The 19,054-nt window shown below is 34.8% G+C and overlaps 1 protein-coding gene across 1 annotated transcript in view; it reads left to right on the plus strand.

Moving 5' to 3' along the window:
* The window catches only part of LOC145684297 (uncharacterized), a 41,407-nt gene extending 28,868 nt beyond the window's left edge, over positions 1 to 12,539 (plus strand). Inside the window, exon 2 of the mRNA XM_081756469.1 lies at positions 12,141 to 12,539. Within this exon, the coding sequence (XP_081612595.1) occupies positions 12,141 to 12,177 (37 nt within the window). The 3' untranslated portion in view covers positions 12,178 to 12,539. The remainder of the gene's footprint in view (positions 1 to 12,140) is intronic.
* The last annotated feature ends 6,515 nt before the right edge of the window (positions 12,540 to 19,054 follow it).

Here is a 19,054-nt window from a genome sequence, read left to right on the forward strand (position 1 = left end):
TTTACCTCTATACACAACTGAATCTGTTACAGTTACATCATTTTTACAATATAATAACAATCCAGTTGGCTTATATTGCTGATGTTTTTCGTATGTGATTCGTTTTCTGGATAACACTCTTTTCAACCTATAATGTTATGCAGTAAGCTCTCAAAATCATCATAAATCGCAAACGGCATTTTAATCTTATGTTGGTAGTTCTTGAATTTAACATACCCCTTATATATTTTCCTTTTGCATTTCTTTTTTAACATCTTCGTGAGTAAGTCAATATTTCTCATGTTTATCTAATGAATTTTGTAAGTCAAAGTATAACAAACATATATAACATAAATATTATCGATCTCTCCTTTTAGTTATTCCATTACGAATCTACTAAAGTCTTTAATTCATCAATAATATGTTTTCTCTTCTTTTGTGTATAATAAATTCATATGTATTCGTTTTTATCTTGAGTGGCATATAAAATTTACACCATAAACTTTTCATTGTATGTTTGTACGTTAACAGATATATTGAGTCTTCTTTCAATTATTGAAATGTCGCTTAGTTTAAGTACAAAATGAATATATTTTACTTTATGTTGGAAGCCAACAAAAACATGCTTGTATTTTGATGGTCGTAGACCTTTCTCAACCTAATGTAATGCAGAAGACATTGCATATAAAATATTTTAGTTTTTTACAATCATAAAAATTTTTCCCTCTTTAATTTCGTTTGGCATTTCTACGAAGAATGATCTTCTATATGGTGCATATTTACTAAGTGGTAATTCTAAAAAGTTAATATCCATAACAGCACAACCAGAACCTCTAGCTCGAAACACATCCATTCTTGTTCTTAATACTTCTTTAGGAGTAGTTCTACTTTTTGAACATTGGTTGATTTGTGTACTTCTCACTTATTGTGTTAAAATATGTTTTGAGTTTCTTTTCCTTTTGAAATTGATAGCTTTTCCAAAGATTAACTTTTAACGAACCATGTTTCTTCAAGCTGATATTTAGACTATAAAAACCTTTGATGTTGAAATATATTATTCTAGAAGATCATGCGCCTTATAAAGTGTTTTACATTTCCCTGTTTCTAACCTTGGTATAAATGCTGAATTTTAGAGCTTTACATCGATTGGTAGTGATTCAGTTTTTACTTTTCGATCTTCAAACATGTCTTCTTCAAATGGAGATATGTTTTGTATTTCTTGACTTTCTTTAAAAAATGTAATATTACCATTTCTTAATAAATAAATAACTTCCGATTTTTACCGCTAACCCTTAATACCTCTTTTTCTGCAGAGCTGTTTTAATTAATTAACCTATCCTTATTATAAATCATCTTATTTTCTACTTTCATTTCATTTTTATTACATCATTTTTAACAGTACTATTTAACTCTTATCCGGGCAAGACATTTTTGTAACGTAAACGGGCAACCGGGGACTATGAAACCCAGTACGTATTTTAAGTGCAGAATACACAAAATCAATGCCTATTGTCACTTACTGTTTAGACTAGTCTACAATGTACCGGTATATATTTTTGTCAAGTAGCGAAACTTCGTGTCACGCTTTTGTAAGCCGCCAAGCAGAGTAGCAAATCCGGTCCAGACATTTTTGTAACGTAAACGGGCAACCGGGGCCTGTCAGGCCCAGTATATATTTTAAGTGCAGAACACTGAAAATTCAATGTCTGTTGCCGCATACTGTTTCGACTAAAGGTTACAATAGTCACGTGTTCAATATAATTATGTGACAATTTGTTCTAATATTTGACAGGAATTTCACTTAAGTCACGGTTACGTCAGGAAAAGATTTTCAAATTAAAAAAAAACATTAGCTTTACCAACTCGATATGCTCATGATTTTAACTTCGACGAAAGATAGAAGAATTCAGTATTTTATGTCTTCGAAATATGTATGGTTATTGAGAAATTTTAGAAAAATGAAGCTACTGGGACTGGGAGGCCCCGCTTGCCCGGATAAGGGTTAAACTCATATCCTACTTATTATAAAGAAAATCATTCTTAGCAAAAATACAACATATAATATCACCTGCAAAATTCTTTATGTTTATTAACATGTTGCGTTAAAAATTCGGATACCTTTATATTCCTTTCTGTTTACATATTTCTGTTAATTCTAGTACAGTTAGATTATTCTTCTTATATATGTGTCATTTTCATTTTTTAGTTTAAAACTTATACGGTTTTAATGGGTACACCTCATTAAAGTTGAAAATACATTTACTAAACCTATTTCATTCTAAACATGTACCTAACTGCTAAAAATTAATAGATCTTGTTCATTTCTACATACTCACTTCCAATTATTGCGTCAATGACATCATCAGAATATTTTCTCTGTAATTCTTTAGTGGTTTCTCGTTCATCATCATCAGTAACATTATTCCATTACATCAGTAACTCGCCATGTGAACTTTGTGGTGGACAAACACCGTGTGCGTGGTTTTAATGTGAGTTTCCCGTTTCCTCCCACTTACTTTGTTCCAACATTTCATTCATTTCTCATCTTCACTGTTTCCTTTAGCCTAGCCGGCATAATCGTTGGACGTAAAACTCAAAAATTTCATTTAATTCTTTTTTTACATTAGTAACTACATTATCACTCTTATCTTTAATTGCTGAATCTCTTAAAACCTTCCTACACATAGTACAAGAAATATTTTATCCTAACCAATAAGATATACAGTCAACTCATAATCTATGAAACAGCTAGTTTTTTTACAGTACATTTCAAATTTTGATTCCTTATATATCGGACATTCATTTTTCTCTTTACTGATTGGAAATAGCTTGATATTAATATTTCATATTTTTAAAAGATTTAATTATATGTTTATTCACTCTTAAGAAACTAAATATATCTATTTTTCTAATTTTCATTATAAAGTCTTCATTATTTACTATTATAACATCCTATTAGTAAATTTAAGTTTATACTTTTAGTTTGATAATTAGGAAAGAACCCCATGAGAAATTACTGGATGGCAAACAGTCGGGCCACCGGTATGCATACCGGCCCAGAGGTAGGGGATCGGCAGAGAGCCTTCGAGGTACAATTTCAGCTTCTCGAAAATGACTCGGCAAAAAGGCAGCAATTAGCGGCGGGGCCTCCCCTTTCCCAACGATTCCCCAACCCTTTTCCGACGGTGCGTCGGCAAAGGCACTATGCAGCGGCAGTGCCGACGGTTTTCCAACCCTTTGCCATCGAAAAAGAAGGGCTCCTTTCCAGTGGTCCTCCCACGTGTATGTCAACTGGCAAACTACAGTCGAAACTACCAATATCCGCCGATGACGCCACCGCGTGCCGCAGTCTTCCCTAACGTCTGCCACCTCAAAACTACAGTTGGATTCCCCTCCATTCTCTGACTTCGCCGCCACTTGCCGCTGCCGTCCCTACCGTCTGTGACCTCAAAACCACCGTTAGATCACCCTTGATCCACTGATTTCGCTGCTGCTTGCCGCCGTCCTCCCTGCAGTCTGCCACCTCAAACCCACTGTTGGATCACTCTCGATTTACTGGTATTTCCGCCGCTTGCCGACGTCGTCCCTACAGTCTGCCACCTGAAACTCACCGTTGGATCACTCTCGATTCATTGGTATTGTCGCCGCTTGCCGTCGTCGTCTCTTCTGTTTGCCAACCCAAAAAAGGCTGTAAATACTAGCCTTCCCAACTCCAAATATATCCTCCGCAAGTAGCCCTTTCAACTTCTTGCCCCCGTTTACCATATAGGTAGGCCACTTGATCTCCCCTTCTTTTTCTTAGAGAGATAAGGGGAGATCATGTGGCCTACCTATTAGGTGAACGAGGGCAAGAATTTGAATGGACTACTTGCCAATGATACATTGGGGGTCGGGGAGGCTACTATTTACAGCCTCTTTTGGGTTGGCAAAGAAAAGGCAAGACGGAAACAAAAGCAGTGTATGAGACAAAAGAGACATAAATACGTACAATCGTGTTCAAAAGTGTGTGCCAAAATCCATGAATAATATTGCAAAGAACAAATGAAACAGTGCCATATTAAATTAAAGTCACCACGATCTGCATGTGTGTTTATAAGATAATGATTACACTTTTGAACATGACTGTACATACAAATGAATGAGAATGTCTTTCTGCGTTCCTGTATGCAAAGGAAAAGAATTTTGAATAAGAATCAAATGTACAAGTATAAAGAAAGGAAAATACAGTTCATCTTTTTTGAAACCTTTGTTACTTTTAGTGTAAAAAGTATGAAAAAAATACCAATGCAAAATAATGCAAACATGAAATACGAATGTACAAAATGAAATATTCACATATTTACATAAAGATACAAGCAGTAAGACGTTCCTGTCCCCTGTCTATCTGTAACACGATTACGAAATTTAAAAAATGGAAAAGAAAATTTAAAGAAAAGAAAATATTGAAAATATTATAGTTTCTGAAGTACATATGTTAAAGTGCAGGTGAAGTTAACAATGTGTAAATAAACTTTTTTATAACATATAAAACTATCACATGAAAGCGGAAGGCGCTGCTTTACTGAATGCATTATAGTTACTAGGTACATGTTACAATGCACGTGAAAGTAAAATGATGCAAATTAGAAATTTATTGTAGGGCACTGCTTTATTGAATTTCATGCAAAGAATGTTGAAAAATTGCGTCAAGTAATTACGGTGCTTAATTACTTCGTTTAATTTATAACAGTCCCACCAACAGAGAAAAAGAGGGAACTAGATAAAGCATGAACACTATAGAATTTAACATTTTGCACCAATAAGAGACTAGAAAAATAAGAAACTCGAAAGGAAGTGCATACTAACTTTGATATTTTCACCATATTTTGTGGTTTATTTTGGCGAGTGCAGGCAATTACTTTTCACATACAGCATTACGAAGGATACATATATATCACTAAAAGTGAACGTTATATTTCCACACTTGATATAATTCCACTTCACTATCTATGTAAGAAGTTTGTAAGAACTCTTCTTCAACTAAAGACGTTATCAAACATACAAAACATGAAATCAACATATAAAAAAGAGCATATAACAAAATATTATTTCTACCAAAATAAAAACGTTTGTTGCTGTGTTTCCTTGTCACTGAAATCACAGGTGTAACTTCTGCAAACGATTGGCTTGTATAATGTTCATTAAGTAAAACTCACTTTTACGAAGAAATGTCATGAAAACCGTTCTCCGTGACATTTCGTATGAAGTTTTCTCACTACTTTCATGTGCTCCTTCTTCGCCGTCCACTTCATCCTTCCGCTCCTGTTGATCTGTTGGGTTTGGATATGAAAAATATCCCTGAGTGCCATCTCTGAAGCAGAGGCTGTCGAATTGAACGATAACCTGGCAAGAGTGGCAGCTGCAAGTAAAAAGAATAGCGTAATTTGTTACCTATCGACGTACCACATGGAAGAGAAAGTACATGCACGAAGAAATACATACTCAGACACACGTACCTACGTACATTGACATGCCTCAGGTTAGAAACGCTAAAAGTATGCATACTGGGAATAATCAAAATATTCATATGAATGCATAAGACTAAAATACCAGGGAAATAGTAAAATCCTATACATTAAAATCCGTCTCCCTTACTCCATTCAATGTATTACTGTCAGCGAAATTACGAATGAAGTACGTTCATAGTGAAGAACTTAGGGACCAAAGCCTAATAAAAACTTCAATTGATAGTGTGCAAGTATATATAGAAGAATGAACCAAATGCATACATAAATTATTAAAGTAAATGGAGGACAGAAATGAAATCACATTTTTCAGTTTTACGTCCACGTTATTTCGTGTAGGCTAAAGGCGACGGTAATAGCGATAATGAGAAATGAATGAAACGGTGGAATGAAGACCGAGGAAGGAAACGGAAGATCCTCTAGGAAAGCCAGACACACGGTGTTTGTCCACCCCAAAATTCACTTGGAGCGAGCTAGGATCGAACCAGTGATCAAATGTACCAAAGGTGAACGCTCTACCACTGAGCCATTGTGGTCCTAAGCCCTTAATATAGGGTAACTGTTTTTATCAGAGTTACTACAAAATGTAAAAGGAAAAACCACCTACAAATATGATGTTTTTAATCTAAAGCGAATGATTTTTTTAAATGAATGCAACGTTAAATGAAAATGCAACTGGCCATTTACATGGACCCACAACATAAATGAATGAAGTTATTTTCTTTTACGCTAACATGTCGATGGCCAACCCCCATTTCAAACATAATTTCATTCACTTATGTTGTGGGTCCAGGTAAATGGCAACGTTGCATTTTCATTTAACATTGGGTGCATAAAGAGTGTACAACCTAAACGGCTCATTCGATTTAAAAAATTCCTTCACTTTTGATTGAAGGAACATCATATTTCTTGATTCTTTTTCCCCTTACATTTTGTTAAAACTATGGAAATAACAGTTATCTTATATCAGTGGACTTTTGATACATCCTGTATATGAAGGAAAACGGGAGGCAACAAGTGGACAAGTCACAAAATGTAATTTTACAGCGAAGAGGTTTTTAAGCATTAAAAATATGTCTATTATATTGCCTGCTTCCTAGTGCGATACTTCTTTTTTCTATGTATGACATACATGGGAACACAAAGAATGAACTTGTACAAGAATTGCAGACATACAACAATATGCTATTCAAAGAAACAGAAGGATTTTCACAAAACCGTGACTTGACCAACCTTTACCCGAGTTTTCCCCTTACAGTGATTTATTTCTAGGGGGAAGGCCAGAAATAAATCTGCACTAGCACTAATTTAATTACTGTTTCCCAGAATGGGAATATTTTTTTCCACTCCTGTAACAATTACATATGTAGCAAAAGGTAGCATCCATAATGTACATTTTAAACAACAAGGTATAAAGATTTAAAAAATCATGAATAGCACTCATAAGCATCACAGAAAGCAAATGATAATTACCAAGAGCGCCGATCCTGGGGGCAATCCCCCCAAAGCTAATGTAGGCCCCCTCATTGCGTTTGTGAATATACAATATTTTGCATAATTTGAATGCAATTTGTCTTAAAATCCTCATATATATGCCTCTGCATCCGAATGCCTCCCTCCCAAATTTACAGAGAAGTCGATGCCCTTGATAATTACATAAGACACCATTGATTGCTTATTACATGCTGATACCTTTTTCTTTCTGTAGTGTTACCTATGCTGCCTTCTAGTATATGCACTGCTTTACGCTGCTATATTTTGCTTCATGCAATGCTTTATGGAGTAAAATCGATTACCTGATTTTATTGTAATAGCTATATCAAAAACTGCTTACATATTACAGTGGATCACAATGTAAACACGCAACCAACAACAAAAACTAATAGTACGAAATAGTGTCCTTTTCCAAAGAATTTTGCTACGTTTTGCATTACTGTTACCGACTATCTTGTGAAAATATCCGTGTTACATTATTTACATTACGTATTATGCTATGTACGAATCTACATATATATATATAAAGATGAATATGCATCCATGTTTATGAAGTCAGGCTATTATTTATATGTGAAGGTTGTTGCTTAACTCTCTCATGCCGTTTTTCTCTTGCACCTAAACGATCGTTGCTTTATTTAAGCCATCTAAGTGTGGTGTCTTGGACCTCAAATTCGGAGCATCTATCGTCCCCAAAGTAGCGATATACCGCGTCTTGAAGGATAGAAAAAGCGTGTGTTAAGTGATGAAGAGAAGCACAAACTTACATGAATAACAACTATACCTAGAAAAGGTATCACTATCGTAAAATGACACTTCGACAGTTCGAAAATAAAAGCAAAATGAATTTATGTTAAATATATGTTTACGATAAATAGAGATATTGGAAATATCGAAGTACAGAATAATGCACAAATGTAATGTGAACCAAGTATGTAAAAGGAAGAGACAGTACAGGTGAAATGAAAGGTCGAAAAAATTTAATGTAACACCAGGAAATACAGCACAAAGACAGTGAAGCACTTTGTAGGAAATATTTCAGAACTTCCAGTGAGGGATACACAACAAATTTTGGAAGGTCAGGTGATGGTGTGAAGTTTCAATGGTGAATTAAGGGTGACATCGACATTGTTAATGAAACTAATGTTGTGAAGCTATTACTTGAGCTATGAATTGAACGAAGAGAGCACTGCTCTTTGGCAGTGTTGGTTGCTATGTACTTACGAAAATTGTTAATATTGTATAACTTCCATAACGATAAAGTTTGTATGAACTAACCGTATTAAGTTGTAACCCCCCTCAAACGTATAGGCTGCAAAAGGGAGAATGAGAAAAAAAACAATATTTCGTTACCACCCCAGAAGTCTGTCCTTGAACCGCCCCTGTCCATATTATTATATTGGATTCCTTTAATGATTATGTTAGTGATATTATTTATATTATTATTATTTCATAATGTATCCATCGTTAATATAAGTTCAGCGAAGGCAACAACGCATCACATCGACACCACACATAGATTTTCACGGGATTTTCCCGTTTCCTCACACTTTCTCATTGCAGTAATTCTTCCATCATTATTAACACTATTACTTTCTGTTCAGTACTAATTTGCATAGTGAAACAATGTCATAAAGATGTGACAATTGATTCAGCGTTCCGTGAATAGGTTTGATCATTTAGCCCTCCATTCAAACGAGAAGTGGTTGAATTATGCATTTTCGTTTCAACATTTTTTGCCATAGAACGCAAAAAATGATAGCGACTAATGGCTGTTTGATATACATTCATTGTCTGAGGAACAGGTTCTATCGTTGATCTTATTCTTCCATTGCATCTAGTACTTATAGATGCATTACCTCATATTTCAGTACTGATTTTACATTGTTTAGAGTCTTAGTTCCACACTGTGAAATGATACTCACTTGTTTTCAAATTTCATAACGGAACCCAAGTCAACCGTTTTGTTATTTAACGAACAATATCTTTGTTTTAAAAGGGTAGAGTTATATTTACAAAATAAAGTTGTTGGTTAACTTAAAGCTGGCCCTCTCTTTTAAATTTTGACTCAAAACCAAAGTCTGTATTTATATATTTTTATACTTCTAGATATAATGTCTGTTATTACGTCTATATTTTTCTTTATATTTTTCAGTTTAACGCTGGCTCAGGATTTTGAACGCGTCGAGTCGAGACAGAATTTTCTCCATACGAGTAGAGACAATCTTAAATTTCGACTCGACTAAGGCGAGTCGAGTCGAAATTTAAAATTGTCTCTACTCGTATGGAGAAAATTCTTTCTCGACTCGCGTATTCTTAGTTTTGAAAATGGAAGGAGTGTGAAGCGTGAACTTATTTTTTTATATATCTATTTTTTTGTTTCTAGAAACAAGCGATTATTTCTTCAATCAACCAAACATAAACAGAAAGCAAATGATTGAGTAGAATTTTAGAAGACGATGGCTTAATTTCACACACGTCTATTTCACTTATTTCTAATTCTTTTGACTGCTTTAACATACTTTAATTTGCTATAATATGTGCACTGAATTTTTTCTTTGATCATAGTCATCAACCATTGCCAACTACTTATATTGTCTAGCGAAATTTAGTTCGGCAATGCTATTGTTGGATAACATTACGGCTTATGTTATACGTCCAGTTTCTAAAATGCTGTTGTTGTATTATCGTAATTTGAAAATTAGGAATCAGCAAATTTCTAACAGCACGTGATAGGAAAGAGTGTGATAATTTTAGTAGTGTCGGGAATATGGGACGCATCCAAATTTTTCACAACTGAAGTGGCTATAAAATGTGCGGCTTATATTACCACCAATACGGTATGTGGTTTATGAGAATCCTATCTTGAGTTGTATATTATGAAAAACCAAATGTCAGGTAGAGAATGTTACTTGTTTTCCATTTGAAATAACGAAACTGGCTAAATATTGACAACAAAAATTCGATTATTGTGGGTTCAAACATTTATTAAAAACAATAACTTAGTGCTAAAAATCATATTTTGAAGTACCAAGTGCCAAATCACTAGTTTGACACTAAGCAATACATTTGAACATAGTTTGCTTAGGGAATGGGAGAAAGAGTCTATACGAGACGTGCGGCTACAATCTTGCGGTGATACTATTTGGGGCCGTGCTTTACGTCGATCCACGAATCAGATATTTTCGAATAAATAGTTAGATCAGATACAGGAATTTTGAGTCAGATATTTTCGAAAAAATAGTTAAATCAGATATATAAATACCGAAAATTTTATTAATCTACATTTCCGGTATTTGATATTTACGATATTCAGTGTTTTCGATTTTTTATATTTCCGATATTCGTAGTTTTGGATGTTTTGATATTTCAATATTTTTAGATATTTCCGTTTCGCCTTTTTTCTTATAACATTACCATTTAAAACACAGTTCTGATAAGAACAAAATGAATTATATTACTAACTATACGTTTTTTTGTTACAGTTTCAAGGACCTAACGTCCTCTTCATCAGACATTTAGAAAAGACAGATGACACCAAATCTTATATCTTCCTCAGCCGTTAGTTAGCATATTCGTTTATATAATATTAATTGTTGTTTTTATATATAAATTTAAATTTGTAATATGTAACAATATCATATAAATACATTGTTAATACATGTTAATTTTCAATGCAATTTCATAATTATATTGATCTTTATATAAAACAAAATAACAGAAATTTGGAATTATTCAAATTTCACTAACATCCTTTATGTACTTTTCTTTTTACTTTTCTATAACTTCTGACATTTTTTCCCCATTGCTCATGTATGGTTATACCACTTATCCAGTTCATTAAGTTCCCCTCTTGATCTTTCTTTATTCTACTCGCTTTCTTCCACTTCTGATAATCTTTCTTTATTCTCCTTCTGAAACTGTAGCCCCTTCCCAATCTATCCTATGTCCCGTTTCTTTCACATGCTTGTAAATAACGTTATTTTCTCTTTTAATTCGAACATCATCTTTATGTTGTTTTACTCTGTCCATAAGTCTTTTTCCCGTCTCTCCCATGCATCTCATGTTACACTCACTACATTTCACTTCATAGATAACTCCTTCTTCCTCTATATTGCTTTCCCTCCTTTTCTTTTCCTTCCTTATACACCTCAACAACGTTTCTCCTCCTTTTCTATATATCTTAATACCTCCTTCTCTTAATAACTTCTTTATTACTTCCGTCTTTTCTCCTATGCTCTGAATTCCATACTACTTCTTATTTTCTTCTTTCATTTTTATATTTTCTTCTTTTCTCTTTCTTTTTATCTGTTCTATCTTATATCCATTAGTTTTAAGTTGTTTATAGAACTTTTCCAAATCTTTCTTCCTTCTCTCTTCTTCACTGTTGACCCCAGTAGCACAATTGATGGGCCGATGTTGATCAACATGGGATTTGTTGGTGGGATCGATGCCGGTGTTGATGTCGATCGATGCAGAATGGCAAACATTTTACTGACATTGGCCAAGATCGGCAAATCTATGTCGATCGACATCGGCGTCCATGTTGATCTATGTGGGTCCCATGTGGATTCTTCCAAATCAATGTTGCCTCCACATTAATCCATGTCGCCCCATCTAGATCTGTCTTTTGTCAACATAATCTATCTTGATTCCTGGTTGAACAATACTGGCCTATGTGGGATCAATGTTGGCCCATCTAGATCTTCCCCATACCCACATCGTCGTTCGAGCTCCCTAGTTGACCTATGTAGGACCTATGTTGAACCACCCAGATCTTTCCTGAACCCACACCTTCGTTCTAGCACTCATAGTTGATCGATGTTGATCTATGTGGAATCCATGTTGGCCCATCTGGACCTTCCCTATACGCACATCGTCCTAGCTCCCGGGTTGACCGATGTAGATCTATGTGGAATCTATGTTGAACCACCCAGATCTTCTTCATACCCACATCGTCGTTCCATCTCCCATGGTTAACCGATGCAGCTCTATATGTTCCTTGTAAAAATGTTCCTTGTAAAGAGAACGGAGCTCAAGAACTGGGATAAAGTGTTCTGTATTTCTTTGATTAAAGATAATAGTGATTGGTGCCATCATGTACGTTGTGTTTCGAAAGAACTTTTAGTTTCTTATTTTGCCTTTTTTCCTTTCTTTTTTCAGCTATTCCACAACGGACACGGTCCATACCCATGCCTGAATCTTTAGCGTGCTGGGGCTATGATTGCAGTAGATTTGGATGCAGACAACGTAAAAGAGATTATACTGCACTGTGTGTAATTATATTATGCATTAAATTTGCAACAAATGATGAAATTAAAATTTAGATAATGAAAATATAATATTACTCAATAAACACACGTATTACATGCACATTGACCAAGAAAATAAATAAGTTAACAACCCTTTTGTTTCATATATCAACGAAGTAGGTGGCTTGATATATGAACTAAAGAACTCACGTCGTTCTTCGGCTAGCCCATGGTGCTGTTCCCTCACTGTCCTGAGGTCGAGTCCCAGACGCTGCCTCCGTGATTCATATTCCAGGCTGGCGTTAGTGAATACAATTTTTAGTGTATATGGTAGCAGATGAGGTGGTGCTCCAGGGTTCCATTTATTGTGATATTCCATTTATATTGAATAATAAATTGACTCGACGTATTATTTACATTAAAGTTCTTCACAAATGAAACTGTTTGGTACTCACATTTAAAAATACTTTACAAACAAACTGTTCGTCACATATTAAATTAATTAAGCGCTGAGGTCCATCCCGTAGAGGGATAAATCGTACGTTTATCAGAAAGTATTCAGAGATGCGCACAATCTATGATTTTAGGCAGCATGGACGCTGCTTTCGAGTAGATGCGGACCGCACCGCCTAACAAACAGCAACGAGGAGGTAATCCTCACAAAGGGTGTCGAAACACTGAATTTCCTTTGAGTTGGCTATTGCGTATGAGTACTTGGGGCTGGAGTTTTCCGTTTATGACGTATAGTATTGAGTATAAGCACTTTGGCTGAAGAGATGCAGGTGCTTCGAATGAACCAACCAGCAATGGGCGATAACAACATGTAGGTGTTATTGCAAGTGTTCCGTTTTCTGGACTCAAGAGATCAATCACAAACGGAGTTGCTGTGTTTACATTATATGTTTATATATAGCAACGAAATTGAACTGAGGCTTACCAACACAAACGAAGAAACATACCAAAGCGATGAGAGAAGAGTTTCTAGAATATTTGAAAATAAACGAGGCTTGGTTAATAAAGTTTGAAATCAAGTTTGACTTTCCCAATATCTTTTTAAATTTAAAAATGAGCCTCAGGTCGATGATATCGTATGCCTGCGAACGACGACCGAGCAAATTGACTCAATTTGTGAAGAGGGCCTGGCCGTCAAAGGGTTAATGGTCTATACTGAAGTGTTACTGAAAAATTACTGTATTGTGGAACACCCTGTATATGAATTAAATATCACTTGGGACTTACCATGAAGATTTGGTATATTGGAACTGCACTGTATATAACTAATCACACTTCACTTTATAACTATAAGGTTCTTTAACCTGTAGGACAATAAGCCACCTTTTGTTAAAGCCACCTATCATGTTCATAAAGCCACGTTTATGTTCCGATTAAGCCACCTTTAATAAAATGTTTATTATTATTTTTTCGTTGTATTTTCAGTCTATAGTTTTTTATTTATGTATTTATTTTTTAAGTATCGGATTTTCACCATAACTGTCCATTTCAGTTTATTTTTCGATCATTTTTACTAAACATATGACATATTTAAACATGTTAAACCAAGTGAAAACACAAATAAACAATAACACAAAAATACCTACTTACTAAACAATATTAAAATGTGTGTATCGATTTCGATAGTGTTGCCTGACGACGGTGTGAACGATAATGTTGAAATTCCTCATATGTGTACCTCGTGTAATGTAATGTGTGTGTATGCACCTTTTTTACAAGAAATTTGACACTTAATATTTACTGAATACTTACTGAATACTTAAATTTTGTTATTTAAAATACTTATAATATTCGAGTACCAAATGTAAACATTTAATATAGCATTAAAATGATTATATCGACTAACATATATATTTATACACATAAAAATATTAATAACGCAAAAGAATTTTCAAAACAAGAATTCTTAAAATGATTATGATATTAATTACATACTGATCATTTAAAATACTCTGTTACAATTTATTAAGTGTTAAAATACTAAAAGAATACAAAATCATTTAAAATCTCAAGTTTCAATAATCATATTGTTTAAACAACAAACAAAACATCCATTGAATTGTTTCAAATAAATTTGGAATCACATGTCAATTTTTTTAAATTATCAGCATTACTCACAACAAACATAAAATTTTATTTTTATCAAATCATTAACTGCAACAGGTTTGTAGGCATTAACACTAGTGCACGGATTTTTATAGCATTAGCGAACGCACGATTATTGGCTGCTACCATCATTACTTAATCTTATTTTTAACAAAATTCCTTATTGGCAATGGCAAAATACAACTGTTTAACACATTTATGGGCATTAATTGCAAACACATAAAACAAGAGGGATATATCATCCACCTTTAAAAATATTAAATATTTACAATATACTTTTTTTTAATTTTTCTAGTATTTCCAAGCTAGGCTTTCGAGAAGTAACAAGGAGTAGCTATTTCCAAACGTGAACCGCCCTCTAATGACCTTTGGTTTCACGTTAAAATACGCATGCATCATAACAGTAAATTTCGTAACCTGTCCCTTTCCTCTTCCGCTTCCTGATTGTCTCTAATATCGCTCTTGTCTCTCCTGTTTTTTCCAAGACTTCTCGATTCGATTTCCTCTTTACTCAACTGACCTTTTCCATTCTCCTCCATACCCACATTTCGAAGGCTTCCAGTCTTTTCTCGTCACTTTTTCGCAAAGTTCACGTTTCGGCCCCGTAGAGCACAACGCTCCATACAAAACACTTAATAAGTCTTTTCCATAATACTTTATTCAAAGGTCCACAAAATAAATTTTTCTTCTTTCTAAACATTTCCTTCGCCATTCCTATTCTAGCTCTTATTTCCTGTTCACACTTCATGTCTTCCCTAATAATACTACCTAGATATCGAAAACTAATTACTTGTTCTACTATTTCACCTCCTGTTTTAACAGTTAGCTTAGTTCCATTCGTGCAAATTACCATTGCCTTAGTTTTCCTAACATTTATTTTCATCCCATAGTCTTCACAGCTTTTGCTTAATTTCTCTAACATCGTATTGATTTCAATTTCAGATGCCGCGAGAAGAGCCATGTCATCTGCAAAGCGAAACAACTGACCCGCCTACCACCCAACTACACACCGACTTCCTTACACAAACTCGCCTTTACTATTTGTTCTAAATAAATATTAAATAAAGTGGCTGAGAGGCAGCATCCCTGACGTACTCCCCTGCCATTTGCACTTTCGGCCGTCATTTCATCTCCTATTCTAACTCTTACTCGTTGGCTCATATATAAGTTTCTGATGAGTCTCCTGTCCCTCCATTCTAAACCGACCTTCTTTAAAATTTCCATTAACATTTCCCAATTTACTCGGTCAAATGTGTTCTCTAAATCTACGAACACAACATATACGTCCTTCCCTTTTTCTATGAATCGTTCACCTATTACTCTCAGCAACCTAATAGCGTTCCTTGTGCCCTTCCCTCTCCTAAACCCAAACTGTTCTTCCTCTATTTCCCTATCTGTTCTAGCGTATAGCCTCCTATTTAGTATTCGTAGTACAATTTTTGCTGCGTGTGATATTAAACTAATCGTTCGGAAGTCTTCACATTTTTGCGCGTTTGATTTCTTCTCTAATGGGATCATCACCGTCTGCAGAAAATCTTTGGCCCACTCTCCCGCCTTATATATATCATTACACAACCTATATCATCATCAGCATAAAGGTATCATTATTATTACTAGTATTAACGTTCTTCGAACAGTAGATCTCACGATAAACCTCTGAATGTTTTTACCCAGATTCGTCAGATCTCATTTATGGAACAATCAGTTTTCGTTTTCTGGCTACATCCTTATTTGATTTTACCCCCACCCTTCTACGTAGCAACGCTCCGTAATCCCCGAGGTATGTTTGCTCATTTCCTGTGAAAGTATCGTTTTGATGCGTCTGTTTTCATTTTTGATCGCCTCCTTTTTCATTTTCTGGCTACACACTTAACCTATTTTACCCCATCTCATCCGACAAAATAGGCCGTGATCCTCGAAGTAAGTTTGTGGTTTCATGTGAGTTTCATTTTGATTCGTCAGTTTGTTTTTTTTGATCATTCTCTTTCTCATTTTATGGGTACACCACTATCTTATTTTGTCCACCTCCGAAAAAATAGTTCGTAATCACTAATTACCGAAGTATGTTTCTTCATTTCTTGTGACAGTTTCGTTTTGTTTCGTCAGTTTTCAATTTTAAATCACATCCGTTTTCATTTTTTGGCTACACTCTTACCCGATTTACCACCACCACCCTGGCCTCCTCCGAAGCAATAGGCCGTAATTCATGAAGTGTGTTTTGTGATTTCCTGTGAAAGTTTCGTTTTGATTAGCCCGCTTTCATTTTCAGATAACCCTTTTTTCCATTTTATGAATACACTCTTATCCGATTTTATCCCTCCACTTTCCTCCCTAACAATAGCCTTTTAATTGCTTATTTATTAAGCTCTTGTAACAGAAAGGAGTCCATCAAATTTGTTTTTAATTGTGATATTCTTCGTTTTTCTCCATTTTCGCATTTTCGCACGTCCCTCTACCCCTGATTCGATTTTGTTCACAACGAACTTGACCTGTCGTTTGAACCAATAAATACTGGTAAACGAACAGTAGACCTCGCGATAAACCTGTGAAAGTTTCATTGGGATTCGTCAATTTTCATTTTTCGTTGACCCCTTTTTTAACTTCCTGGCTACAACCTTGTCCGATTTACCCCCATTTCAAAGCAATAGCCTGTAATTCCCGAAGTATGATTATTTATTTATAAAGCTCTTGCAACAGAAAGAGCACATTAAATTCGTTTTTAATTGAAGGGGTAATTTGGATAAGGGTGTATCGACCTATTTCCGGTAAAATGAGATATTTATATTTTCTGCAAGTTTGAGTATGTCCGTATGTGTCTGGGCGGTGTTTAGGTAATACATTTGCTCTGTAGCGAAAGCCTGTCTCCAAAAGTATTGTGTGAATACGTTGGTTTATTGGATAAGGCCGTTCGTTTTTCTGCTCTCCTGAAAAATTGAAGAATTGCTAGTTACGCCCTTATCTAAATTTACCACTCAATTGTTGTGTTCTTCGTTTTTCTACATTTTTTCATTTAAGAGGGGTTTTACCCCTCCCTCCTCTCTCTGGTCTGATTTTGTTCCCCAACGAACTTGGTGTGTAACTTGAACCAATAAAGAATCTGTAAAAGTTTCATTTGAATCGGTTCACGCGTTCGACTTTTATTGTGAGACATATGTATACGCACAGGCAGACAAACAATACACACGTGCCAAACGTTTAGACTTGAAGACCTTCGCTCCGCTCGGTCAATTATTATTATTATTATTATTATTATTATTATTATTATTATTATTATTATTATTATTATTATTATTATTATTATTATTATTATTATTACCCTATATAGCACTGAAAAATATTTTGTAAGCTCGTGGAAGAAGAAAAAAGTAAGGCGAATGATTGCGCAGATGAGAGATAGAATCTGGTTTATTTCTTCTGAATAAAAGCTTTGAATGCTTACTTTTACGTGGTGTAGCTTTAGATTCTGCAAATAAAAAATCCTCGATTAGTCTAAACAATTATCTCAGACAATTGATAATTAATTATGGCAAATGATAAGATATGAATATGGAGGACATTGTATTCAAATTTAGGATTTGCACAATTCTTGATCACCATTGGTGAGTAACGTTAATGCAAGTAATGTGTTATAAAATTTAAAGTAAAGTATTGTTTACTTATATTTTTGCGGTACATTTCGTATGGTTAAATGCACTCATTAACATAGCAATGATTTTCATTTGGAAGGGGCCAAAAAGAGACCAGAAACACACACAAATATCTATTTATCCATCCATCCATCCATCCATCCATCCATCCATCCATCTATCTATCTATCTATCTATCTATCTATCTATCTATCTATCTATCTATCTATCTATCTATCTATCTATCTTAAGAACGACTAAACCGATTTGAACGAAACTTGGCACACATATACGATACCTTATAGTCTGGCGGATAGTAATGTTGGAGTGGAACACTCCTAGCGCGTCCAGAGGCGGAGGTGGAGGGGCTGAAATGTAAAATTTGTCGAAAATGACCAATATTAGTGTCGTTTAAATAGGTTTTGAGATCACATAGATCAATGTTAACACTCCAAACGCCGTAATAGTAGTAGTTGCTGTTGTTGTTGTTGGAGTAGCAAGTAGTAGTAGTAGTAGTTGCAGGTAGGTGTAGTAGTAGTAATAGTAGGTGTAGTAATAGTAGTAGTAGTAGGTAGTTGTAGTAGTACTAGGTAGTTGGAGTGTTAGTAGCAGTAGGTAGTTTCAGTAGTAGTAGTGGTAGTATTAGTATTAGTAGTAGTAGGTAATTGTAGTAGTAGGTAGTAGTGGTAGCAGTAGTAGTAGTAGTAGGTAGTTGTAGTAGTAGTGGTGGTAGTAGTAGGTAGTTGTAGTAATAGTAGTAGTAGTAGTAGTAGTAGTAGTAGTAGTAGTAGTAGTAGTAGTAGTAGTAGTATAATGTAGGAGAAATAAGTAATAGTATTCCAAAATATTTTTAAGAAACCAGATCTCCCCGTACGAAGTCGGGCGTTAAGGGTAATAACCTTTAAAAAATAGGAAAATACTGGGATAAACTGCATGTAACATAAGACCAACTACAGGGTGGGCTATAATGTTTCAAACGAAAATCGGCAAGTGCACCACGAAAACCGTTACTCCCACCCCTATCTCCGAAACGAAGGGCAATAGACTCTATGTTTACATAAGCATTTTTCTTTAGCATGAC

This window comes from Thermobia domestica, chromosome 4 (assembly GCF_964235325.1).
Source record: "Thermobia domestica chromosome 4, izTheDome1.hap1.1, whole genome shotgun sequence".
NCBI lineage: Eukaryota > Metazoa > Arthropoda > Insecta > Zygentoma > Lepismatidae > Thermobia > Thermobia domestica.